Source organism: Ambystoma mexicanum, chromosome 9 (genome assembly GCF_040938575.1).
Source record: "Ambystoma mexicanum isolate Mex_15411 chromosome 9, UKY_AmexF1_1, whole genome shotgun sequence".
Lineage (NCBI taxonomy): Eukaryota > Metazoa > Chordata > Amphibia > Caudata > Ambystomatidae > Ambystoma > Ambystoma mexicanum.
The window spans coordinates 945,180,721-945,206,640 of NC_090931.1; the positions used below are offsets into that span (position 1 = coordinate 945,180,721).

At 48.0% G+C, this 25,920-nt stretch overlaps 1 protein-coding gene across 2 annotated transcripts in view; it reads left to right on the forward strand.

Moving 5' to 3' along the window:
- The window catches only part of LNPK (lunapark, ER junction formation factor), a 1,074,215-nt gene that overhangs the window by 530,471 nt on the left and 517,824 nt on the right, over positions 1–25,920 (forward strand). For both annotated transcript variants that reach the window (XM_069616137.1, XM_069616138.1), the window contains exons 7-8: positions 2,625–2,708; positions 2,784–2,832. In XM_069616137.1, coding sequence (XP_069472238.1) covers positions 2,625–2,708; positions 2,784–2,832 — 133 coding nt within the window. The remainder of the gene's footprint in view (positions 1–2,624; positions 2,709–2,783; positions 2,833–25,920) is intronic.

Consider the following 25,920-nt stretch of genomic DNA (forward strand, 5'->3'; position numbering starts at 1 on the left):
CTGGGACATGTACTGCTTTTGGGTTGGGCTCGAGTTAGATTGTGACAGGTAGTCTTCTGGGGGTGTCTGTGATGGTGGTACTCAGTGAGGCAATGTGTATTTACTAGGTATCTATGCACATGGAGACATTTGTACTTTGGGGAAGGTCATGCACACAAAAATGGGCACTTATGTTGTTGAGCATTGTGCATTCCTGGACATGTAGGCCTGTGGGGTGGTGGGTGAAAAGAATACTTGCAACTAGTTAAGTAGAGTTCCTTTTTGACGTTTAGTTCTGTTTATCTGTATTGAGAGAGGCTGGCTGGTTTACTGGACAAGGTCTTTTGCGGACGTGTTTATTAAGGCATAGTGTATTCTTGGTAAAATAGTGGGTCGGATTGGTCTACATCCCCTAAGGCATACTGCATTCTGGGACTTGTAGTGTTGTGCTGACAGTGAAAGTAGATTATATTCTTGGGCATACAGGCCGGTTGCAGACATTGCACAGGGTGATGCTCATTTAATAAGGTATAGGTCTATGCTGGAGCATATTTGAAATGAGGCAGAGTGAATGAGGTAACATCAGTGAGGAGAGTAAAATGGATTCAGCATTGTTAGACCCCTGGGGTCACTGCAGCCAGTTAGTGGGTGCTTTCTTAGGGATGTGTTTCTGTCATTGGTAAGTACAAGCATTGGTAAGACTTTGGTAAGTGCAAGCATTCTGGTACCAACCAATGCATATAAAAAAACTTGGCATGATATCGTAGTACAGTGTTTGGGGTCCTGTACCCACCATACAAGGATGTATTTTGCTCATTTCACCTGGATCTATTTTTCACACACGGCTAGATTTGGGCTTCGTCTTTCCACAGTTGGGTGGATTTTTCTGCACTTACGCAGTTCACGCTACACTGGTCATGATGGAAGTACCTCCCCATATTGGGCTCTATCCTAGCCATTGAGGCTGTGTTTGGGCATATGATGGATGGATGGAGCTGAGCATGTGAGAGGAGTGGCATAAAATAAAGCCAGACCAAGTGGTGTTCCAGTGCTTGTTGTTTTGTCAGTTGCCACATTTTTAGTTTCGGCTTTTAGGCTGCTGTGCGTATAAACTGAAACTATTGTCATGGTAAGTAAAGACAGGGAGAGAGATGGGATGCAAGTAAACGAACACACAGCCTGTGGAAAGGGCGATTAGCTTTTTGCCCACCCAATTACCACCCATACACATGCCATTCGCTATGGCCATTCCCACCGGCTACTGGCTCCTCCCCACTTAACTCTTTCCTGATCTCTTGAACTGGGTATGTGCTTTCTGAGCAGTCTTCTGAAGCTATCCTTAATTGCAGCCTTAAACCCAGCATCGTTGGTAATGAAAATGTCTTAACAAAGTGTGCCTTTAGCCACTTGACTTCTAAGCAGTATGCATCTACCAGCATGTGTCCCTTGCACCGAATTCCTGTTTAATCCAGCATTAACAAAGTCAATAGTTTTGACTCTTGCGCATTAGAATGGCATTTGCCTGGCAGTGCGTAGTACTAATAACAATTTGCTAGCTGTTGCTATCTTATACTCAGGTAGTACCATTATGGCAGTATGTGGAAAAGGCTGATTCTATAACTACCCAAAAGCAAAAACGATTGGCTTTGCCAACGCTTTTTGTTTTTTTGCCTGCAGCTAGTGGAGGCTATAAGTGCAAATTCCCTATACTGAAGTTTTCAGACGTTTCCGATCTACAGTTTACAAAAAGTCAACATATTCCAAAGAATAAATGCAGGCGTTTTTCACAATGATGTACACTGTGTACTGTGCATGTATTTTAGAATAATCAAAAATCATTTAGCGTAAAATGTTTGTTTGTATTCTTTAGGAACTTGTGGTCTCTTCAGTAGCATTGAGGCTTTGTTACAAGTTAGCTTCGTACATGGGGACTGCTGTTTTAAATTACCGTTGTATCAGCTAATCAGTATTTTGAATATATTGCAAATGAAATCCCGCACGTAAATTGACCTATGGTCCCGAGTTATGTTGTAAACCGGGCTCTTGTTTGTGCTCTTTAATCTTCAATGTTTCATTCATGTAATCAAACTGAAGGTAGTGTTGGCCTTTTGGAGCGCTAGTGCGGAATCCCTCAAAAGGGTTTCTCATTTCTTGAATGTTAGCCATTTGCTGCAAACCAGTTGTTTAATGCTTCTGCTAATAAATAATCTAAAATCAATGCCGACAGCAGTTAATTGGCACGGGCTTGATTCTGCAAAACACTTGGCTAACAAGCTTCCTTGAATTAATAGCATTAAGTTCTGCAAGGGCATCAATCTGTTGAATTGCTTGTCGTCCGCTGTCATGTCTAATAACTTTCAATAATGATAGCTGATAGATTTTTGCACAGTCCATTATTAAGTTGGAGCATGTAATTATACTCCTCATTATATGTTAACAATTAGCACCGATTGCTTTTTCAGTGCATTGAAGCTGTTTAGCACAAATTACTTAACAGAAATTAGAATGTGTGCATTACAGGATTTCTTTATTTTTGTTGTTGTACGTGTGTAAGGCATTTGGAAACACTAACAACCTGCTTTTATTTTAGTCCTTTAAAATGCAATTGATTTTTAATGTTATGTTCCATGTGACATTTGTTCTAGCTTGAAGAAGTGATGGAAAAAGAAACCTATAAATCAGCAAAGTTAATTCTTGAAAGATTTGATCCGGATTCCAAAAAGGCAAAAGTAAGCACTAAAAATGTAATTTTGTACACTTCAACATTATATTATCTGAGTGCTTAATATATTTTTAATTGACAGGAACTTGAACAGTCATTGACGGGTACCTCCTCTCCCAGGCCAGGACAAGGTTGGTCTATAACTAGCTTTTTTTACTTTATCGGCCTTGACTATGTGTCTTCCAAGATACAGATGTTACCCTTTCCTTTGTCAATATTGATATTTTGATCTGAAACTATCCAGAAATGGTTGTTTGTTGACCTTTTTGTGAAAATGTTTAGAAGCCTTCTTTAACATATGCCGCTTTCTGAGCATTTGTTGCTTCTGTGTTTTCTTTCTCCAGATACCTTTAAATATTAAATTTGTGTGTTCTCCATGATTCAATTTTGAGTTGCTTATTCTTAATGTGTATTTTTTTTTTTTTTACATCTGATTTCGAACCTCATTAGTACTGCAGTTTGCATTTGTTTGTAGAGTGTTGGGTAATGATCTAGGAAGTCTATTTCAATTTGCCCAGTTAAGGAAACAAGTTGTCCATCAAACAAATTCTAACTCCTATAACAGACTACATATATTATAGTTCAACATCTAAACAAGAGTATAGTGGAGAAGAGTCAATCCCCAAAAGGGAACTTTTATTTATTTATTTATTTTGATAACGTGCAAAACATGCCTCGTCAGGCTTCCTCTTTACAACATCCACTGACATCCAGCTGCAGTAGAGTATAGCTCAAATCCTTCCAGACCTAAACGGTTGAAAATTGTACCTCCTCCACAGACAAACGTGTCTTAAATTTTCAACGACGCAAAAACATAGAGGTGGTGGCTGGAAGGTTTAGAATGAATCTTAACCACTGGCGTTGCTCTGGGCAACCCTCCAGACCACCGTTCTTCGCCTGCCAAGCCATTACAGAAGGGGAAAGACCATATGCAAATTAGGCTTGGCCCCACCCCAAGAGGGGCAGTCCAGCCCGAACTGCTAGGTCACATCCCTTCTGCACGAGACCACAAGCATCCCCAAACATGTTTCGCCCTTGTTGGGGCTCATCAGTGAGGAGTAGCTTGGGTCTCTAAGCCCAGCAGGCACGGGACCCACGTCTGGGCATACCCCTCCCACTCGGGGTGACAAAGCAAAAACAAAGAGGTGGTGGCTGGAAGGTTTAGAATGAATCTTAACCACTGGCGTTGCTCTGGGCAACCCTCCAGCCCACCGTTCAACTCCAGCCCCTGTAAGACCCAACAAAACGAAAAATGACACTGTGGGAAAAGAAAAATCTTAACGCTGCAACAAAAACTTAATCGCCTGTGACATGCCACACTTCCAACTAAAAGCTCTGCTAAATTGGAGCTGGAGCGCCGGCCTGCCATCAGCACTAAAGCCGTGAATTTGACATCTGTGCAAAATCCATCTAGAGCGGATTATTAATGGCTCTAATGTGCCCATCCTGAATCGTACCAACATCATGAAGCTCTTTAAGGATGTTTGTGAACTCCGCTTTGTGTCGACTAATGATATCAAGGTGGTCGAGTTACCTTCAGAGCATAAAACAGATTGGGTCATTTTACACTTGCATTCCAATAAAGTTAAAAATGCAGTTCTGAAGCAGTGTGAAACATTACTCCCCCTTGGCTATGATCTTAGGGAGTATGAAGGGAATGAGCTGCCATCCTACACCAACTTTAAAAAGCTCATTCTTCAACACAAGCCTGATACAACTCTAAGACCTGGACTCGTATTGAAGTCACTAAGAATGGCAAACAACGTATACCTCCATCTAGGTCTAATCGTCTAGCTTATATCAAACCCTCTGCTGTATCCCATTCAGAAAACAAGGATCTTCTGAAAGTCAAATTCACGATAGATAACAGCACAATTGTGACCGATATGGGCTGCTGACTAAATCAGTAAGCTGTGAATAGTTGGCAAGCTCCCTGGCGAGTGTCGGCAACCATTAGATTACGATAAAGGAGGAGAGTTCTTTAATCCTCTGCTGTTCATGGAACACAAGAGGTTTTAGTGTATTGTTCACACATGCATTAATCTCTCTCCGAGAATGATGTTATTTGTCTCCAGGAGACTTGGTTTAGGGAGTTGCCTTTTTGCAATGGATCCAAATGCTTCCTTAATCCAGCAATTAAAGGGCCGATGGGTCGTCCCTCTTCTGGATTACCAACTCTCATTAAAGTGGACATTGGGTACAAAGTGACCTCCCATCAGACTACCATCCCTATGTCCAAGCTATTATACTATCTAAACTTGTTAACAAACATCTGATAACAGCTTGCACAGCATCCAATCAATCGCGTTCTAAGCATCTACAAGCTCACTGCAACCATTATACAACCCTTCTATACTGAGAGTGGTCTCAGTGGGTTCTGATGGGAGAGCAGGCAAGTCTTTGTCTAGCTGTTCAAATTTATTGAGGACTCATTGTTACGCCATGAAGCAATCACACGAGCAAATGAGTTAGGTGGTGAATCAATCTTGGACTCTGAGCAATCAAGTTGGGGCAATTTGCAATTAAATGTTTTTAATTTGTAGATATAGGTGTGGGACCAGTACTAGCACTTAGACTTTGCCAATGACTGAGGGTGTTGCATTTAATTTCTCGGATCTCATCAAGTTGTTCCTTGTGTCTTTTTTCTGTTAGTCTAGAAATGTATCTGGATTTGTAGGTTATTCAAATGTAAATGGTTAATTGTTACTTTTGTTTTAATTGCAACCAATAAACATTTAGAAAAAAAAGTATATTGATTACCAAGTGTTCCCTTCGCTGATGTTTTGGTAGACACTTTTCCTCTGTCCTTGTTAACAGTTTCATAGGTTACTTATGCAGCGAAGAGGTCACTCCCCACCTTTAGTTTTCTTCTGCTTAATACAGGGCTTTTGTTTAATGAAGTTGCTCATGCTGCACTTTTTCTCCAGGGATTTTAATAAAAGTTATGCAGATTGAAGATTCCCAGCGTGTCATGGACCTATGTTAGCCATTTGGTCTTAGTGCTTATGTTGCTGAACAGGAGGATAAAACTAAGTTTGGCTGTTCCCAAATCTCAACCTATTCTTGTATTCTCGTGTAGGCCACTCTCCCAAACAGATTTGCATATGACTCAATAAGTTAGCTAGCTTATACCTGAAATGTTATCCTATCTTCCTTACTAAAAATGGGGATAATTGCTTCTCTCCAGCTACTAGAAGCAGTTGCACCGCCCATGAGAGCATTTTCAAGTTTTAGATGATAGGAACCCAGATTGCCAGTTCAAGTCAATTGGGACCACATCATGGCTTGACGCTTTGATTGGCTGCCCAACATAAGGCAATCTTTCTTAGTATGCTCCTATATAATTGAGTGCCTTGGAGTACTTTAGTTCGTGTTTGTAGGACACAATGCATTTGCTTCAAATTTCTTGGTTACATAGGGAAGTGTGTGGTCCATGGGTGGATTATAAAGTGCTCTGAGTTTATACACCACTCATTGACACCATCAAGAGTGGTAAGACCATCTGGAGTAGTTCCCCTTAGTCCTTTGCTAAACTCTCCAGAACAGTGATTAATCCTGTGATAGTACCACTTTTTCTAGCTGATTACAAGATTGTTTCAAAAGCTTCATAAAGGCCTGAATATTGATTTGACGGCACCCCTGTATTTTATTAACTTCACTCTTTTTTAGAGCATTAAGGAGGCATAGTTTGTCCTCCTTACACTTAATTGAGACCCAGCTGTTTTTTTTTGTATGTATTTTCATAGTGTCTATTATTCCTAAACGTTTGGCTTTTGCCAGTAGATTCTTCAAGGTAAGGCTGAATGGTTTTGGGATCACATTAATATCTAGAGCTATTTCTACATCAATTGGGCCATAATCGGCTATGTATATACAACAGATATTACAGATATTACAATACAAAAGACAATACAAATATCTAAAAAAAAAAAAAAAATATTCTTTAAAAGACATAACAATGTTATGACATCTAAAAAGATTGCCAGTCTCTAATACAATTTGAAATTTGAGGTTTACATTTATAGCATTTTCCTACTTAAAATCATTCTAACATACAGAACCTAATAGTATCATAAATATTTATAACCGGAATTACCATTTCTAAAAACAGTTTAAAATATCAACAATGCGTAAATAGAATAGCACCATAAAATAGATAAGGTTACAATCATCGGCCTTCATGAAATTTTGCCAAATGTTGGAAAGAGTGTTATCGCATTATCATAACATTTTATATATTTTAATCTTAGTTCCAACAGGCTGTCACATCTTAACATCAAATGTTAAACAGGCTCTATTACCTCACAGCCACGTAGGCGGCACATGCGCTTAGATCTACACAGTCTCAGCTGTGCACCTTTGGTTTCTAAAACTTCACTATCATTAAATTTCTTCAACAGATAAAATGGAAACGTTTTTGGGCTGGGATAGGCCATGATGTATTTAGGCCTAGATACACGTTCTAGTCTATATTGACAATAAGGGCCACTGTAGGATTTCATTGCTAACTCCACAATGTGGCGTTCGTGGCTGACTAGTGCCAAACTCTTGTTGAGCCAACCTTTAAACTGTCGATGGACATTATGTACTGAAGTTTGAGCAAATCCAAAGGCCAATTTAGCATGCAAGGTTTAGATTTTGCAGAGCATTTGCATAGATTTGCTATTCTGAATTTGCTCATGTTATGACTTGATGGTCGTGAAGATTATGGGGCCTCTGTCCACAAGTTCCACTCAGAAAGATACAAATAACATCCTGAGCGATCCTTGAGGCCACAGGTTTTTTGAGTGCTGAAGAACGCCAGGAACACCGGTGACCCCTCGACTGCTGTAAAGCAAGGAATGGGTCAGTACAATGACAAACAATACACTGAATAGCGAGGTAACAAATATCAAGTGTCTTACCAAGGGTCTGGGGACAGGAAAAGCACAGATGAGAATGGAGGTGTTCCATGTGGCTGCAGAGTGTAGCAAGCGGCAGCGGGTAGGCATAGATTGTTGTAGAAATAGGCACTGCAAGACCTGAATGGAAAGGGTACTCCAAAAGGTAACGGAAGAGGGAATCCGAAAACAGTCCGTTAAGAGTTCCAAGGTCAAAAGCCAGCCAAGTTCGTCGAAACCAGGGGTAATCCAAAGGAATCCAAAAACGCAGTTCAAAGGTCTTGAAACAGCAGAGCAAAACAGTATCCAAGGGCTTGACAGAGGAATCCAAGAAGAACAGTCCGTAGTCCAGAATCAAGATGTGGAGACAGGAAGACGCTGAACAGTGCCTGATTGGGTCAGCTGTGAAGCACTGAATGAGCGTTCTCTCTCCGGTTTTGAAGGGGCCTAGGAGTGTCACATGACCCCATCACGTGACTGATGATGTAGCACGTTTCCTTGTCACATGACCCAAGTTTTCAAAAACGCTGCCGGGTCTTCCTGGGGGTGTGATGAAGCAAAGAAAAGGGCCAACGTCTCCGTCAACCTTCTCCAAGACGCCAGGGCAGCTGCCAACGTTGCAATGGGTGAATATGACCATAGCGCGTTGGATGCCCTTGTGTGTTCTTGTTGTAGAGCCGCTGCCGTGCTGCTTGAGGGAGTGAGGACATGAGGTTAGAAGGTGAAGGCAGATCAAGGCCTGAGATGGAGGGCTTAGTGGCTGCACGGGTAAGGTGACCAGTGGATGGTGTAACAGCTCAAAAGCCCACACATATTGTACAACAATTGTTATTTTCTAGTCTGATAAGTTTATCATAACCCATAACAACTCTACTGATAAATTCAGACTCAAAGCATTTCACGTCAAATTCAAGATACACATATTCAACAGATATGTTTCTAGGTAGCCGCATGAGTTTACGAAGCAGCAAGGATTCAAGCTTCCTCAAGTCTGTAGCATGTCTATGTCCCCAAATTTCAATAGCATACAAGAGCATTGCGTGGATTTTTGTTGTGTACAATATTAGGACAGTATAGGCTGAATAGCCATTATTTCTACCTATAAAGGCACTGATTGCACTGGCCGATGCTAGGCATCTTTCTTTAATCGATAGCCATTGCCTCTCCCATCTTAGTTTGTCATCTGCTATGACGCCTAGATATTTGTAATAATTAACTTGTTCAAGCGTCTCATTGTTCAAATGCCAAACGATTTTTTTGGGGGATGTTTTTACTGGGAAGGTCATAACTTTACTTTTGCTGATGTTTATCGTGAGCCCATTTAATTTGGAATAAACAGCCAGTGCATCCAATAACCTCTGTAGGCCTGATGGAGTATATTCCAACAACAACAAATCGTCCGCATAAGCCAACCACCCCACATGGGAAGTGCCTACCTTTTTAAAGGGCAGGTTGATGGTATCATAAAGACCTGGTGCATGTCCACTAGGTATAGGTTGAACAGGGTTGCTGCCTCCATGCAACCCTGCTTAACGCCACAGCTTGTTGGTATTAGTGCAGACAATTTTCCTTTTGCATCTAGTCTAATATGTACAGATATATCTGTGTACAAAATCATTAACATTTTTGATAGGCCCAAAGGAATATTCAATTTTATTGACTTCTTCCATAGGCGGTTTCTGAGGACCGAGTTGAACGCTGCTGAGAAGTCTATAAAGGCGCAGTAAACGCTCAACTCTCTCCTTTTCCAGGCGTATTCAATTGCTGAAACAAATATAACAAGATTGTGTGTGGTGCTAGATTTCTGCATGAACCCAATTTGATTTTTGGCAAAATACCACTGGCACTAATCCAATCATTCAGCTCAAATAACCAAAACCGTGCACATATCTTTGAAGGGAAAGATAGTATTGCTAGGATTCTAAAATTGCTAGGATCATCCCATCGACCTTCTTTGTAGACTGTGATAATATGACTAACCTTCCAAGTTTTAGGTATCGTACCAATCGCTCCAATGTATGTGAAGAGCATGTGGACGGCGGTTGCCCACAGTTTTGGGGCTAGTTTTAATGAACTGTTGCACACACCATCAGGGCCTGCGGCCCGCAAATTATTCAGTTGTACAATAATATCAATAATATCTTGGACAGATGCCTTACAAGACCAACTATTGGAAGGTAATGGAAATACCTCACCATTGCATTCTTTCCATCCTAACGTGGATGCAGTATGGGAGGTACATACTTTTTCAGAAATGCAATTTATGGTAAACTCTTTTTTTTAATGTGTTTTTTTTTGCATTACAGATCGCTTCCCATATACCAGTTGAATTACGAGACTGTGCCAGAAGAGCAATTTTTTGCCAACGCTTACTTTCACAACTTTGCAAATGGTGTCGGAGCCAGGGTCTAATCATTTTAATGCGTTTTACCTTGGCCGGAACACACTCTGAGTCGAGTCCTATTTGAATATATGACGTCGCTATCGCAATCTCACTGCGCATAATCTTTTTTGCTTTACTAATTGACTTATCTTTGTAACATCTACTGTGTATCACCTTATTGGAGTTTTCTAGGGTGGATTTATGTCCTTTGCTTCCGAACGTGGTTACTAATAGCAGCCACAATCTCACAAAACTTAGCTATTTTGCAATTGCTACTATTGTTACTAACAGACAAGCTCTCTGATATAAACACAGATATTATGTTAGTAACCACCGTATTCGCCTTATCGAGGTTGGTCTTATGCCATTGTATACGATTCTGTCCCTCATTTACATAGAGCTGCCCATTCTCATCATAGTTGTAAACAACATTGGTAGTTTTTGGGAGGACCAATAAAGTGCATAAAGGGAAATGATTGCTCTCGGATCTGCTTACAATGTCCATATGGACTATGTACATAAGACCTATATTGTTAACAAATACATAGTCGATGGTAGAGGCAGAGCGTCCATCAACAAGCGTGAATGCAATTTTAGAATCGCTCATAGTTGGCCCATTTAACATAGTTAAACTATGCTTCTCTAGCATTGTATCTTTCATAGATTCAGATGCTTGAATATTCCCCGTCGTCAGACTGGGAATCCTCGTGATAAAAATAATTATTACATTTATTTTTTAATATACACGCATTGCTACATAGCCATGCACGTACATAGCCCATTATGGCCTATGAGCCATTCTATTGTGTAGTCCCTCCACCTCATTTTGAATTTTTTTTTAAATTCTTTTTGTTGAATTTTTCAACAAATATAACAAACCCCGGAACTACCTCCCCCCCCCCCTCTCTACCCTCCCCCTTCCCCCTTGGTGCTGCTGCAAAGTTTGCATGGCTCATCGTCCCTCTAAGTGTCCATTCAAGATCATTCCAGGTCCAGGAGTTTCAGATGTTGTGGACGCCAGCCAATCCTGAAGTCGTCTCTGAGAAAGATGAGGACCTCCCCCCATTCACTTGCAAAGTTCTGTATTGCATTGTTTATTGCATAGGAGGCCCACTCCATCGCTACGATCTCTCAGACTTTACCCAACCAGTCTTGGAACATCGGTACGTTTGAGCTCTTCCATCTCTGAGCGATCATTATCATTGCCGCCAAAGTGAGCATCACCCTCACTCTTTCCCTACCCCTTGGACCGCCTGTCGCTACTGCTGGCCTCGAGCCTAAAAGAGACCATTCCGGGGGTATGCCTCCCTCTGACCAAAACACTTGTTCCATCGCCTGTTTAATGTCTCCCCAGAATGGGGCTATTTTCGGGCATCTCCACCAGATATGTTCCGTAGTGCCCTCCTGACCACATCCCCTCAAGCAAGCTCCCGATGACTCTGGGTAGATCCTACGCAGACGAGCTGGAGTAAAGTGCCACCCGTACAATATCTTATACCAAGCTTCCCGGGTTTGCGAGGCTCTCGCCAGTTTAGGGACCTTGCTCCATAGTCTCTCCCACTCCGTCTTCTCTACTTCCCTGCCCAAAAGGCTTTCCCACCTTACCATATATGCCCATTGCGGCCTCGGGGTAGCGTCATCCAGGATCTTATAAAGCTGCGAAATGAGGTCCTTCGAACCATCATTGGTCATCAATAATTTCAAAAGAGTTCGATCTGGTGGCCACTTCCTTGTTCGTGGGGTGTAGGAGCCAATGCTGCAGTTGGAGTATCTCAGCCGTTCACCCTCCCCCAATGCGAAGTCCCTTTTACACTCTACAAATGTGCTGATCTCCCCTCCAATGAACATGTCTCGCATCCAACGGCAGCCTTCCTCCCGCCAGTTCCTGAATGCCCTTCCCTCCAACCCGGGGGTAAAATCTTTGCTATTGAAGATGGGGGTAAAGGGAGGGGGATGGATAGGTTGTGATTTCCTTGCGTTGGACAAGCCTGTCCCAATTGTCTGCAACTAACTTGGTGATAGAGCTCAGATACATATGACTCGGCTGATGTTGTCTGGGTAGCCACAGGACCTCCCCCAATTCATGCTTCGTAACTGCTCTGTCCATTTTAATCCAGTGTATTCCTTCCCCCCTCCCGAAGCCATTCCCTAATCACCCTTAGCTGGGCCGCCTCGTAATATTGACGGAAGTTGGGGAGTGCTAGTCCGCCACCTGTCCTCGGGGCCATAAGCAGCTGCCTACCCACCCTTGCCCTTTTCCCCTCCCATATAAACTCATTTGTTATCGCTTGGAGCTCCTTAAAAAAGCTAGCAGGAACTGCCTGAGGGATAACCCGGAAGAGTTAGAGCAACCTCGACAGGGTGACCATTTTTATTCCCTCCAACCTCCCCAGCCAGGAGATCCGAAGATTCCGCCACTTAAGGAGATTCTTTTTAATTCTTTTCAAAAGCGGGGGGTAGTTCGCTACATACCACCCTTTAAGGGCTGGAGTGATTCTCACCCCAAAGTATGTGATTCCCCCCGGTCGCCAGGCGAAAGGCGTTGACTCCTTTAATTCCTCCCTCTCCTCCCTCGCCAACGTCCGGTCCATCAATTCGGACTTATGCATGTTAATGCGTAGTCTGGATGCTTCTCCAAAGTCCTCTAGTAATAGCCTGCATTGCCTACTCGACTCTATGGGGTTGGTCAGGGCAAGTAACATATCGTCCGCGAAGGCCGCCACTTTGTGCTGTCTACCCCCAAACGGTATTCCCTGTATCCCTTCCGATTCCCGAATTGCCTGCAGGAGGGGCTCTAAATAGATCGCATAAACCAGGGGCGATAAGGGACATCCCTGTTTTGTACCTCTTTGGAGTTGGAACGATCTGGATAAAGTCCCGTTAACCACCACCCTCGCTCGAGGACCCTCATAATTCGCCTTGACCATCTGTAAATAAGTGCCTCCCAACCCCATTTTTTCCATGGCCTTGAAGAGGAAGGACCATTCCACCCGGATAGAAGCGCTGCCGGGGTAATAGTCTTTTCCGCCTTTTCCACTAGGTGGACCACCCTTCTGATATTATCCGCTGTCTGCCTCCCCTTCACAAATCCCGCCCGATCCTCATGGATCAGATCCGAGAGAAGCCCCTCTAACCTATTCGCTAGGATTTTAGTGTATATTTTTGCATCCACATTAATAAGTGCAATTGGCCTATAGGAGGATCTTTCGAGAGGGTCCTTGCCCGCTTGCAGAATCAGGGAGATCTTGGCTTCTTTCATGGATGAAGTGATTTGCCCACTACCTTTAAAGGAGTTGAAGAGGTAAGTCAACTGTGGTACCAGCACCCCGGCAAAGGTCTTGTAGAAGGAAGCAGAGTACCCGTCTGGGCCCGGGGCCTTACCTGCGGGTAGCTTCTGAATAACCCCTCTCACTTCCTCCTCCGTTATTTCTTGTTGAAGACTAATCTGGGCCTCCCCCTCAACTTTACACAATTTAATGCTTTCCAGGAATTTCTCCTGGTCACAGGGGTGCTGTGATGTATACAAGGTCTCGTAAAATTTAGCCATGGCTTCTCAAATGTCTTCTGTTCGAGTAACCCTATCCCCTATATCTGAGTTTAGCGCCGTGATTGTGTTTTTCGAGGCAGCTCCCCGAAGGAGGCGGGCCAGCAGGGCGTCCGCCTTATTCCCTTTAGCATAGAATTTTGGCCTCGCGAAAAGCAGGGCCCCCTCTGCCTTTTTAGTTTGCAGGACCCCCAATTGTCCCACCGCCCTCCTATAATCCTTCTGGTTTTACCTACTGGGGTTCGCCGCCACCCTGCCTCTCGCCTCCTCGACCTCTGCTTCCATCCGGGACTCAAGGGCCTGTAGCTGTTTCTGTCTTTGTGCCTTGGTTGCTATAGTTTCTCCCCTCATCGTGGCCTTAAATGCATCCCATCTTATATCTTCTCCCGTGTCTCCTCCCTTAGGATCCTTCAGCAAATATTCCGGGTATTTCCAACCCCACAACCCCCTTCGCCTCTCTCCCGATTCCAGCTGCATTGACAGTATTTTATGACCTGCTATTCCCATGGGCCCCACCTCTATTTCCTTAACTTTACCCACCAGGTTAGCCGAGACCCAGATATAGTCAATTCTAGATTGTGTCATGTGGACTTCGGAAAGGAAGGTATAACCCTCCGCGTCCCCTTTCAGTTCCCTCCAGACATCCCTCAACCCCATGCTCACCACTTTGTCCCTCAGTTCCGCAAAGCCACCACCCCTCCACCCCGGTTCCTAAACACCCCCGACCTATCTTTAGCCTTGTCCCACGCTATATTCAGGTCACCCATTATGATTATCTGGCCCCTTACCCGGTCACCTATTCTCCCCATAAGGTCGCAGAGGAAGGTGTCCTGCCCTGTGTTAGGTGCATAAATAACCCCTATTGTGTACATCTCCTCTGCGATTTTGCCTCTCGCCAACACAAACCTACCCTCTTTGTCTTTTAGGGTATCCTCCATGCAGAAGTTCACTGTGCCTCTGATGGCCATCGCCACCCCCCCACCCCCCCTGGTTTCGTGGGACCAGACCAGACGCCTGAAACACCTGGTCGAACCCTCTTAGCCTTAAGCGGCACTGATCCTTACGAAGCAGATTTGTTTCTTGTAATCCCAAAAAGTCTGGTTTCCCCCCGCTTCGTAAATTGCTCAAATTTTTTCCTTTTCAGCGGAGTGTTGAGGCCCCTAACGTTATGCGTTACCCATTTGAATTGTGATTAGACACCTGCTCCTACCTTTCATGTCCCTTCATCAATTCCCCACCTCCACTCGTTTGCACCATGCCAGAACCCGGGTACGTGCACCACTTTTAACTCGCCCCTCGGGTAGCACCTGAGGATCCCCCTCTTCCGCCCCACCCCCCCTCCCAACCCCTGACGACCTTAACGCTAGGTCTTCCAGTCTCCCTCCCTCCCCCTCTAGGCTTCTTCGCTCTTAGTGATCCCATGATGTTTGCTCGTAACTCCTTCTCTCCTCCTTGTGATCAGAAACAGCCTTTGTGTCCAACACCCCCGAAGACTATTCGGACACCAAGTCAGTTCTCCTCGCCCCAGGGTCTCTACTCCTCTGCTGGCTCCGTTTCCACCCCCTTCCCGGGGGGCCTCCACCGTGCGGGTCTCCTCCTCTTCCCCTCGCCGACCACTGACCATTCCCATGGCCTGGATCGCACCCCACTTCCTGCCTCAGGCGAGCCACTCGGGCCTGCCGCACTCTGGCACCCGTTCCGCTCCTGGTCCAGGGCAATTTGGAGTATGTCCGCTCCCTCTTGCATCGTGGTTATCCGCTTCTGGGAACCGGCCCACTCGAAGGCGAGCCCAAAAGGGAAGGTTCACTTACATCTGATCCCCATTTCTTTAAGTTTCGAGGTGAGTGGGCCCCACTGTCGTCTTTTGAGCAGGGTGCTGCTGGCGAGATCCTGGTACAGTTCAATACGTTGGCCGTTAAAGGATATATGCTGTTTTTGTCTAGCGGCCCTGAGCACTGCTTCTTTTTGAGCATACCTTATGAACGCAGCTAACACGTCCCGCAGCCTGGACTTAGGGTTCCTGTTGAGGAAACCCACTCTGTGAACCCTGTCCGATCCGGTGAGGGCTCACCCAGCAGCTCCGCATATATCCCTTGAACTGTCTCCTTCAGGTCCCTGTCTTGCACCGTCTCTGGCAGAAACTTCAGCCTGATGTTGATCCTTCGAGACCTGTTTTCCATGTCTTCATTCTAATTTCCAGGTTCCGCGTTGCCGTGTCGAGCCTCTCGATTGCTTCGCTATTCTCCATAGCCTCTATGCCTACCTCTTGCAGGCCTTTTTCAACTATGTCCGTTCTCTCCCCCAACTGACTCACTTCCTGCTTGATTTCCGCCATCGCCTGATTGATATCCGACCTCATTAATTGAAATTGCTCTTTGAAGGCTTTCCCCAAGGATGCTTGAAATGAGAGCAGCTCCCCCACGCAGATACTGACGTGAGATTGGTGCCGTCGCTTCCGAGGACTCAGTGTGCTCCTGCTCTATGCACCCCCCCCCCCTGTGTGGGTCTGCGTTCCTCAGCTGCGTCTTTGCTTGCCCACAGGGCTATGATGGGATCGGGGGCATCCCCCTGGGACGGTCCGCTTTTATTCGCCTTGCTTTTATTTTCGGTCGCCATAATCGCGGAATAAGGACCCTGTCTGCGCCTCCCCAAGGAGCTGTTCTGACCAGGCTTGATCCCCGTACCCTATTAGTGTAATTCCTGATGCTTCCTTTGGGCCTGATGAAGGTGCGTCCTCCAAGCTGTGCGAACTGGTGCTGGGCTCGCCCGCTGCGTGTAGCTGGGCTCGCCCCCTGCGTGTAGCTGGGCTCGCCCCCTGCGTGTAGCTGGGCTCGCCCCCTGCGTGTAGCTGGGCTCGCCCCCTGCGTGTAGCTGGGCTCGCCCCCTGCGTGTAGCTGGGCTCCATATCAAACCGGGGGGAACAGGTGCCAGTCTGGGATGCACCGGTGCCACGGTCCCTAAGATGATGCAGCGGGGGCGAGGTCCTTCGAGCCCAGAGAAGGGGCCCTCCTCCACAACTCCACCAGAATAGAGGGGACCCCTCTCCAGGCTCCTCTCGGGGCTAGTGCAAGTTGGGCCTGCCCTCCCGGCCGCTTACCGTACTTTGTTGTTGCCGCCTTTCCGCTGCCCGGGCCCGCTCTCCTCTGCACGGGCCCCCACCTCCGTCACTCTGACCGCTGCTGCAGAATTCTGCTCCACGCCCCCGGCTACCGGGCGGTGCCAAGACCCGAGGCCGCGTAGGCCGGTCCGATAGCCCCGCCGAAGTGCTCCAAGGGCTGTCGCCTGCACCGGGGCTGGCCGCCGGGTCCCCTCCTCCTCCTCCCGGCCAGGTCTGACCAAAGCAGCTCCCGAGGGGTGCAGGCACACGCTGGTATGCTCGCCCGTTGGTCGGCGAGAATGCTCGCAATAAAGCCGAGGCTGCGACCGCCCTCCCGAAGCCACCCAGCTCCTTCCTCTGCCTAGGGGGAACAGGAGCGGGACTCCGATCCCATCCCGCCTTCAGCCACCGGCCCTCTCCAGCCCAGCGTCAGTTGACCCGGTGCGCCTCCCTTCGCCCGCAGGCCTCCAATGCGCGCCGGGATAGTTTCCCCTTCTTCTGCCGGGCGCTGTTCCAGCCACGGCTGCTCCAAGGTGCGGGGAAATGCAGACCGCTATAACTCTCCGCTCCTCAATACATAAGGGGTGGTGGAACCGCTTAAATAGATTGAAGGGACAGGAGCGCCGTCGACACACGTCTACCTGGTGTCGGCGGCCATCTTGGAATTCCCTCCACCTCATTTTGGTGCTTTACAGCCCCAACCAATAAGGTGCCAGGGCTTAAGCTCCGCCCCCGGCATCCATCTTCAGATTTTTCACCGCAGTCTGACAGACATAGGGAATCCTTCTCTCTGAGCTCTTCAATTCTTTTTCTACTTTTTGTGTGGAATATAGTTTTCAGATATATTCTACTTTGTTACCCTGTTTAGAGGCTTTGGTCCCAGGTAATTTTTGGGACAAATAGCTGTTGTTTTTGACCCAAAATCGTTGTGTAAACCTTCTCTTTAGAATGGCTGCATCTCAGGCTGATAAGAAGCCTTCCCTGTTGAGGGACTGCACGAGATGCAAGAAGAAATTAGTCTACATGAAGGACCCCCATGAACATTGCATTTACTGCTTGTATCCGCATGACATTCAGAAATGCGATATTTGCAAGACTTTTGCAAACAAGACTCTTCAGGACAGGCACAGCAGACTTCTTTTACATCTGGAAGCCAGGGATCATTCTTCGGACGAAGAGTCTATCAGAACAGCTTCTGTCCACTCCAGCATTCCAACTGAGAGGCAAACTTCGAAGAGAAGGTCCTCTTCAGTGGAAAGGAGTTCCTCTCCCATTGCCAAAAGTAAGAGGAAGCTGGAGTTAATACCCTTTCTACCCCCACTGGACTCCTCGAGCCAGCAAGTCACATTCATCAGCAAAATCTACCTCCAAAGGTAAGGAGGAGTTTGCAAACAACCGGGGGGGCATTCGTCGACAGGGAAACAGTCCACGAGCAATGGGAAGGATAAAGACCCGTCGTAGGCCAGACTGTTGACGAAACCCTCATCGACGACGAATAGACATAAGACATCGTCTACGGCAAGATCCTAGTTATCGGATTTATCGTCTAGGAAACATACCATTTGTCCACAAGGCACTCTGCCACGTAACGCTGGTCCACGGAGCACTCGTCGACGGGGAAGCGACCATCCAAGCCGCATTCGTCGACGGAACTACCGTCAGCGGGACGCTCGTCGCCGAAGGTACCATTGAACATGGAGGAATTGGAGCCTGAGGCACCTTCTGCTCACGCCAGGGTGACACCTGTCATTGAGGTCTGTTTCCTTGAGGCTACTGAAGCTGCTGAACCAATGGTAGCGCAAGTTTCTCCTTTGGGGGACATGGCAGAGCTTCCTGATGTAATTCTCCATGATGAATTTTCAGATGCAGAAGTGGTGGAAGAACGACCTTGTCCTTCCCCTAAGCAATAGTCCCACTTGGCAGACCATTTACGGAAGAAGCCAACTATCCTCATGACCCGATACTGATGTCCGTACAGAGGATCATGGATGAGTTCTACAGGCGTCAAAGGGAGCAGAGCAGGCCGTCTGATTCCATAGAAACGGAAACCCGTCGGAGGAGGCACATCTCCAATTCCAAGCACATCAAAAAGTTCACCTCATAGGAGTAGTCCTCAGAAGAGGGCACGATCACCTGAGCCTCCTCGAAGGTCTAGGAGCAGGACTCGCAGTGCTTCACCGACAAGGGTCACATCACCACCATCATCGCATAGACCTCGATCTCCAGATAGGGATCCGACAATGGTGCCGTCCGCCGTTTCAGTCTGATTGGCAAGAGGATTCTTTTAGAGAATTCTCTGATCCAGAAGAAGGTGAAATTACACAGGAGCCTGACGCAGCCAGTGAGTGGGATGAGTACATCGTCGAAAAACCCAGGAGGAGAGATTCCCCAGGAGATGCTTCCCCTCCCAATGATTTCTTTCCACACCATAATAGGCAAGGCGGCAGAATTGTTCAAAATTCAGGTTCAATCGGAGGAAAAGAAATCGGTGCTTTATGAAAACAAGGACAAACGCAGGAGGACGGTTACCACCATTCCTCTCCTCGACACCATCTGGGAGTCCGGATCCAAGATCTTGTCTATGCTCTTGTCTTCTCCGGCGTCCAGACCAGAGAAGAAATATAAAGCACCCGAGTCTGCACTGCTTTGCTTGAGCGGTCATACAAAACCGGACTCTTATCACATTTGTGGCTAGGAAGAAGCTTGCCAATCCCGCTTCGCCGCTGTCAGCACCACCGGACAAGGACGGGCGTAAGATAGAAGCCATGAGCAGGAAGGTATCAGCTTCGGCGTTGCTTACCATCAGAGCGGGTAATGCGATGGCCATGACTGCGAGATATGATCGCGAGCTCTGGCTCTGCATGTCCAAATTGGCTAAGCAGTTACCACCAGAGCTCCAGGAAGAGGTTAGATCGATAATCGCTGATGCTGAAGCAACCTCGGATCATATGATCAATGCAGCGGTTGATGTGGCCGAATCAGGCTTCAGACAGTTGGCCAATGGCACAGTGCTCAGAAGGCAGGCCTCGGTGAAGGCTACTAATTTCAGGCCTGAAGTCCAAGCGCAGATATTGGACATGTCCTTTGATGGACAAGAACTCTTCGGAAAGAAAATAGATGACCACTTGAAGGGAATCAAATAGGACACGGCCCGAGCCATCAGTTCCTTAAAGGACAAGGACAAGGACCGTCTGTCTTTTCGCCCCTTTAGGGACTCGTCTTCTAAATACAGAGGGTACGGCTGCTCCTCTTATGGTCAGAAGGCGCAATGTAGCATGTACCAAGAGAACACGTATCAATCCTCCAACAGATACTCCCATAGAGGCAGGCGTGGCTCCACCCAGGGGAAGTCACAAAGCAAACAAAACTGACTATCCGATTCCGTCCCCTCAACGTCACACCCCGGTGGGGGGAAGGTTAAGCCAGTTCTTCCAACTCTGGCAGTCAATTACATCGGACAAATGTGTGTTGCAGGCGATCAGAGAGGGTCACACCTTAGAATTTCTAGACCAACCTTCTTCCCTGCCTCCAACTTCGCGCTGGGTGCACATGTTAAGACAGGTCATGTCCGAAGTTCAAAAACTGCTCCAGAGGGGAAATGGTTTCTACGCCCGCTTCTTCCTCATAAAAAAGAAAAATGGTCAATGGAGACCCATCTTGGACCTGATGGCGCTCAACAAATATATCAAATGCATAACATTCAAGATGGTAGCATTCTAAGGCGTGCTTCCTAGGTTAAACAAGAACGACTTCTTGGCCACTTTAGACTTGGAGGACGCATACTTCATATACCGATCCATGCAGCTCACAGGCAGTTCCTCAGGTTCACGGTGGGAGAGCTTCATTTTCAGTTCCGAATGAAAATCGGCACCGAGAGTTTTCACAAAATGCTTGGCACCAGTAGCTGCAAAGCTCAGGACGACGGGAACGGAAGTCTTCCCATACTTGGACTGGTTGATAAAAGCATGTTCCGCTGCAAGGGTTGGCTCAGCAGTTTTAAGGACGATGAACCTCCTGAAAGAGTTGGGCTTCTCCATAAACAACACAAAGTCCTGCCCCGTTCTCAGGATGACAGCTCTCTTCCTAGGTGCCGAGTTCGATACCAGCATTCCCAGGGTGAGACCATCGGCAAAAAGGTAGCAACGATTCTACGCTCAACCTCGTGCTTCCTGGAGAAACGGACAACATCAGTACGCTCTTACAAATCCCTTCTGGGCATGATGTCCTTGTGCATATTCCTCATACCAAATTGCAGGCTTCGCATGAGACCAGTTTCAGGAGGTCCTGGACCACCAATGGAAACAAGCTCTCGGATGTTGTCCAGATTCCATCGACGTTACACAAGGCCCTCCGATGGTGGAATGTTCTGTGGAATCTTCAACAAGGTATGCCGTTTCAAGCACCGACATCGACACTTCTGCTGAGGACGGACGTGTCATTATCAAGCTGGGGTGCTCACCTTGCGGACCTCCAAACCAAGGGCACTTGGTCGGCGCAAGAGTCCCAACTCCACATCAATGTGTTAGAGCTCAGGGCCATAAGGTGGGCACTGAAGGCTTTTCTGCCAGTGGTTGCTGGACAGGTACTTACAGTCCAGACAGACAACACAACCTCCATGCATTACACAAACGAGCAGGGAGGCACGAGGTCAGAGATCCTGTCGCAAGAAGCCCAAAAGCTATGGGCATGGGCCTTGCACCACGGGGTGCAGTTCAAAGCAGAGCATCTTCCGGGAGTGGACAATGTCCTAGCGGACAAGCTAAGCAGAAAATACACGTTGTCTCACGAGTGGGAGCCATGGACGAAAAGGGGATCCAACTGATTTTTGCCTTGTGGGGCCATCCGCAGATCGTTCTCTTTGCCACCAAGGACAACAAGAAGTGCCGAAGGTTTGCCTCGAGGTACCCGGAGTATCAATCACTGGGAGACGCGTTCTCGGTAGTTTGGCCAGGAAGGTTCCTCTACGCCTTTCCCCCCCATTCCCCTCATTGCGTGGGTACTGCGCAGACTGAAGGAACAGACTTGTTAAATGATCCTAATTGCGCCGGATTGGCCGTGACAATTCTGGTACTCGACTCTGAAGCATCCATCCCGGCGCCCCGCGATTCGCCTCAAGGCACATCAATATCTGTTGACGCAACAGAACCGCAAGGTCCTCCACCACGACCCGAGGAGCCTGTCTCTCAAGGCATGGTTCCTGAGCAGCTTAAACTGATGAATCTTAAGCTACCATCAGAATGTTGGGATATCATCAGGGCCGCGAGAGCCCCATCGACACAAGTCACCTACACCAGGAAGTGGACTCGATTTTTCAAGTGGTGCGAGAGATCTGCCCTCGATCCTCTCACTGTTTCGGTTGACCAAGTTCTACCCTACTTATTGTGCCTAGCTGAAACAGGGCTGTCATTGTCCTCCATCAAGGTCCATCTGTCAGCCATAGCGGCGTACACAACAACTCCGGAGATGCAATCCTTGCTCTCTTTGCCGGCGGTTAAAGTCTTTCTGAAAGGGCTGATGTGTACTTATCCTCCTACACACACGCCAGTCCCGAACTGGAGCCTGAATACCGTCTTGACAGCCCTCATGGAACCTCCCTTCGAACCCATACACAGATGCGACGTAAAGTTCTTGTCTGGGAAAACCGCCTTTTTGATAGCCATCACATCAGCCAGAAGGATCAGTGAGTTGCAAGCTTTGTCGTCTGAATCTCTGTTTACCTTGTTCCATAGGGACTGCGTCATCTTAAGGCCACATCCTAAGTTCCTTCCCAAGGTACTGTCAGAAATGACACTCACTGAGCGCATTGTTTTGCCAACCTTTTTCTAGAATCACACTTCTGAAGAAGAAAGAGCATTACACTCTCTGGACGTTGCGAGAGTTTTGAAGTTTTATTTGCAGAGAACCAAAGAGTTCCGATCCTCAAACCGACTGTTCATTGCTTCCTCTGGCCATACCAAGGGACAGCATATCTCTAAACAAAGTCTGGCACGCTGGGTTTCGTCCTGCATCACCCACTGCCATCAGATGAAAGGCAACCCTCTAACTAGACCGCCATCAGCGTACTCCACCAGAGGGAGGGTGGCGTCAACAGCATTCCACGCAGGGGTGGCCTTGAAGGACATATGCAGAGCAGCCACGTGGAGCACTCTGCACACGTTCGCTAAACACTACTGCCTTGCTGAAGATACCAACAAAGAAACTGCAGTTGGACTGGCAGTGCTCCGCCATCTCTTTGCATAAGGTAGGGCCAGCCTCCTTTTTTCCCACCTTTCCCGAAGTATGTAACCGTTGTGTTGCTGCATGGTAAAGGTATGATCAGAAATGTTTTTCTGTATTTATGCACATATGCATATGATGGTAGCATGTTTTAACTGCTTCGTATTCTATTCAAGCATCTGAATCTATGAAGGATCCAATGCTGGAGAAGTTTTAGTTACTTACCTGTAACTGTATTTCTCCAGGATTGGTATCTTTCATAGATTGACATGCGCCCGCCCGCCTCCCCTTGAGGCCTACTCCGCGTGGACATGGCTGAAGATAAAGGAGTCTCGACGCCTCTGTTCATGATCTGCCCTGGATGTGGACTACAGAACATTTTCCTGGACGAAGGGCACTCCCTGTGCCTTTACTGCCTACATTCCGACCAAACGCACGTGGAGGAGACCTATGCGTTCTGCAAGGATATGGTGCCTGGCACCATGAAGGACCGTCGCAAGCGGCTCTCCGAGTGGCTCCAGACGAAGATCCCCAGGCAGCAAGCCTCACCCAGCAAGAGGAAATCTGAGCGATCTTCTAAGACCTTTTGAGGGCGCTCCGGCGACAGGGGCCCAACATAAGGCAAAGCACCGGGAGCGCCGTTGGGACGGGCTCCTCAGCGGCCAGGTCAGGAACGGCATCTCCGGCACCCTCGACCACGAGCCAACGCTCCAGGTCAGCAAAGAATAGAAAGTTGGGCGATCAGGGTAAACTTCTGGAGAAGTCCCAGCCGACTCCGATGGAGAAAGCCAAGGGGGGAGCGGGGCGCTGACCCTCCCTCCATGGTGAAGGCCTCAAGCGCACCCAAGGTCATGAAGGCCCAGGTTCACCAGGCAAAGTCCTCCCAGCAGATGCAGACTCGCAATAGGCGGCCCCGAAGACGAGAGTTTCCCTGCCTTCTCGGAGGGAATCTTCTTTTCTACCCATTGAGAATACACCAGTGAAAACGATGCCGATCATCTCCCCCTAGACTGTCCCTGTTGGTCAAGCGGGGGGGGGGGCGGTAGTCCTGCAAGGCGCGGACATCTCCGAGGAGGAGGCGCTTTCTGGTCTGAAGGCCGTGCTGGATAAGAGGTTCGAGGCCAGGTCCTATGGGAAGGACCCCGGCGAAGCGGATGTGGAGAGCGGCAAGGATACAGACGAGGAGCAGCAGGGTGGTAAGGACAACGGAATGGACCTCCCATCTCCAGTGCCCAGGGCCTGGCCACCCGATTAGATTGTCTCTTTCCACGCCATGATCGCTAGGGCCTCGGAGATGTTTCAACTAGCCCCCAAAGAGAAGGAATGCTTCCTGTACCAGTGCCGGGATGCCAAGAGGAAGACCGTACTTTCTATCCCTCTATTGGACTCATAAAGAACCTGTCCTCGGCCCCGGCGAATAGGGACCGGTACCAGAAGAAGTACAGGGTGTCGGACTCTGCACCCAAGTGCCTCAGATCTCAACCGTCCCTGGACTCTGTCATCTCGGCAGCAGTGGCGAAGAAGTCCTCTGGATCTTTGGCATCAACGTCCTCTTCCCCCCTGGACGGTGAGGGAAAGAAGCTGGACGCCATGGGGCGGCGGGTCATCTTGTCATCTTGTCAGCTGCGATGACGATCAAGGGGGCCAATGCTTTAGCCATCGTGGCCCATTATGACCGGGAGCGGTGGTTCAAGATCGCTCCCCTCCCAGACTTCCTTCCCAACAACAGGGGAGCGGAAGCGCTGGAGATCCTGCAAGAAGGCGAGGTGGCATCGGACCATGCCATCACGGTTCCCACAGACATCGCCGACACTGGCTTCCGTCAGATGGGCAGCAGCGTTTGCCTTCGTCAGCGGGGTTGGTTGAAGACCACTAGCTTCCGCCAGGATGTACAGTCAAGGGTGTTGGACATGCCCTTCGACGGGACAACTTATTTGGCAAGACAGTGGACATGTTGCTTCAGGCCATCAAGGCAGATACTGAGATGGCCTGGGCATTTGGCACGCTCCAGCAGCGACGGCCGTCCTTTCGGGCCTCCGGAGGAAAGTCCCAGGGATACTCCAAAGGCTTCGGTGGTGGCTCATCCTATCGTCAACCGTCCTGCTCTTCGGCTCAGGAAGCCTACATGGGCCACAGCAAGTCCGGAGGAGGTCCAGGTCCTGATCCTCAACGCCCTCGGGACCGTTGGAGCCTGTGAGGCCTTCTAAGAAGGTACCGACGCCATCGGCACCATGTCCGTCAAGGGACTCTCAAGAGGCTCCGGCTCCAAGGAAGCCGTCGACACCATCGCCGCCAAGGCCGCCGAAGGACACGTTCGGGGCTCCGGCGTCGAAGCCTTTATCAAAGTCGTTGGCGCCTCGCTCGACGCCGATTCCATCGACGCCTTTTGAAGAGGCTGTACCGGAGGTGCCCCGGAGGACCATGGAACCTCCGAGGAAGGCCCTGAGTAAATCAGTGAGGCCTGTGTTTAAGCCTTTTTCTGTACCTTCATCCAGTGATTTGTTCCAGCCTTTGGATTACATCTCAGAGGTTGGAGAAGGGTCAGAAGAGGTTCCTGATGACCTGTTGTCTGGTCATAGCCAGATGGAACACCTGCGTCAATCCTAGCATGACGCCAGTCCCCGTACAGACGCCTCATGTCGAGGGTGACTGAGTATTTGGGGTGGTCTGTTCCACCTGTGGATTTTCTGCAGGATGACCTGACAGATATATTGGACCAAGGTCCACCCATTTACCCGGTGCTGCCATTTCATATGGCCTTACAAAGAAGGGTGGTGGCTTGGAATGCTCTGGAGAGTCTCCCGGCAGTGAATTAGTCGCTACCGAAAAAATACTGCCCAGCCAGTGGCGACCCCTGCTACTTGTCTACGCACCCCACTCCGGAGAGTTTGGTGATGCTGGCGGCTACAGCCCCAGCAAAGCAGGCTGCATACCCTACCATCCCTCCGTATAGGGATGACAAGCGCTTTGACGGTTGGGCGAAGAAAGTATTTTCATCTGGGGGTATGGCTTTAAAGGCAGCCAACTCTGTTTGCCCTGGCAAGATTCACTCACACTCTGTGGAATTGTGTGTCATGATGCCTACCCCCGGGCATCCGG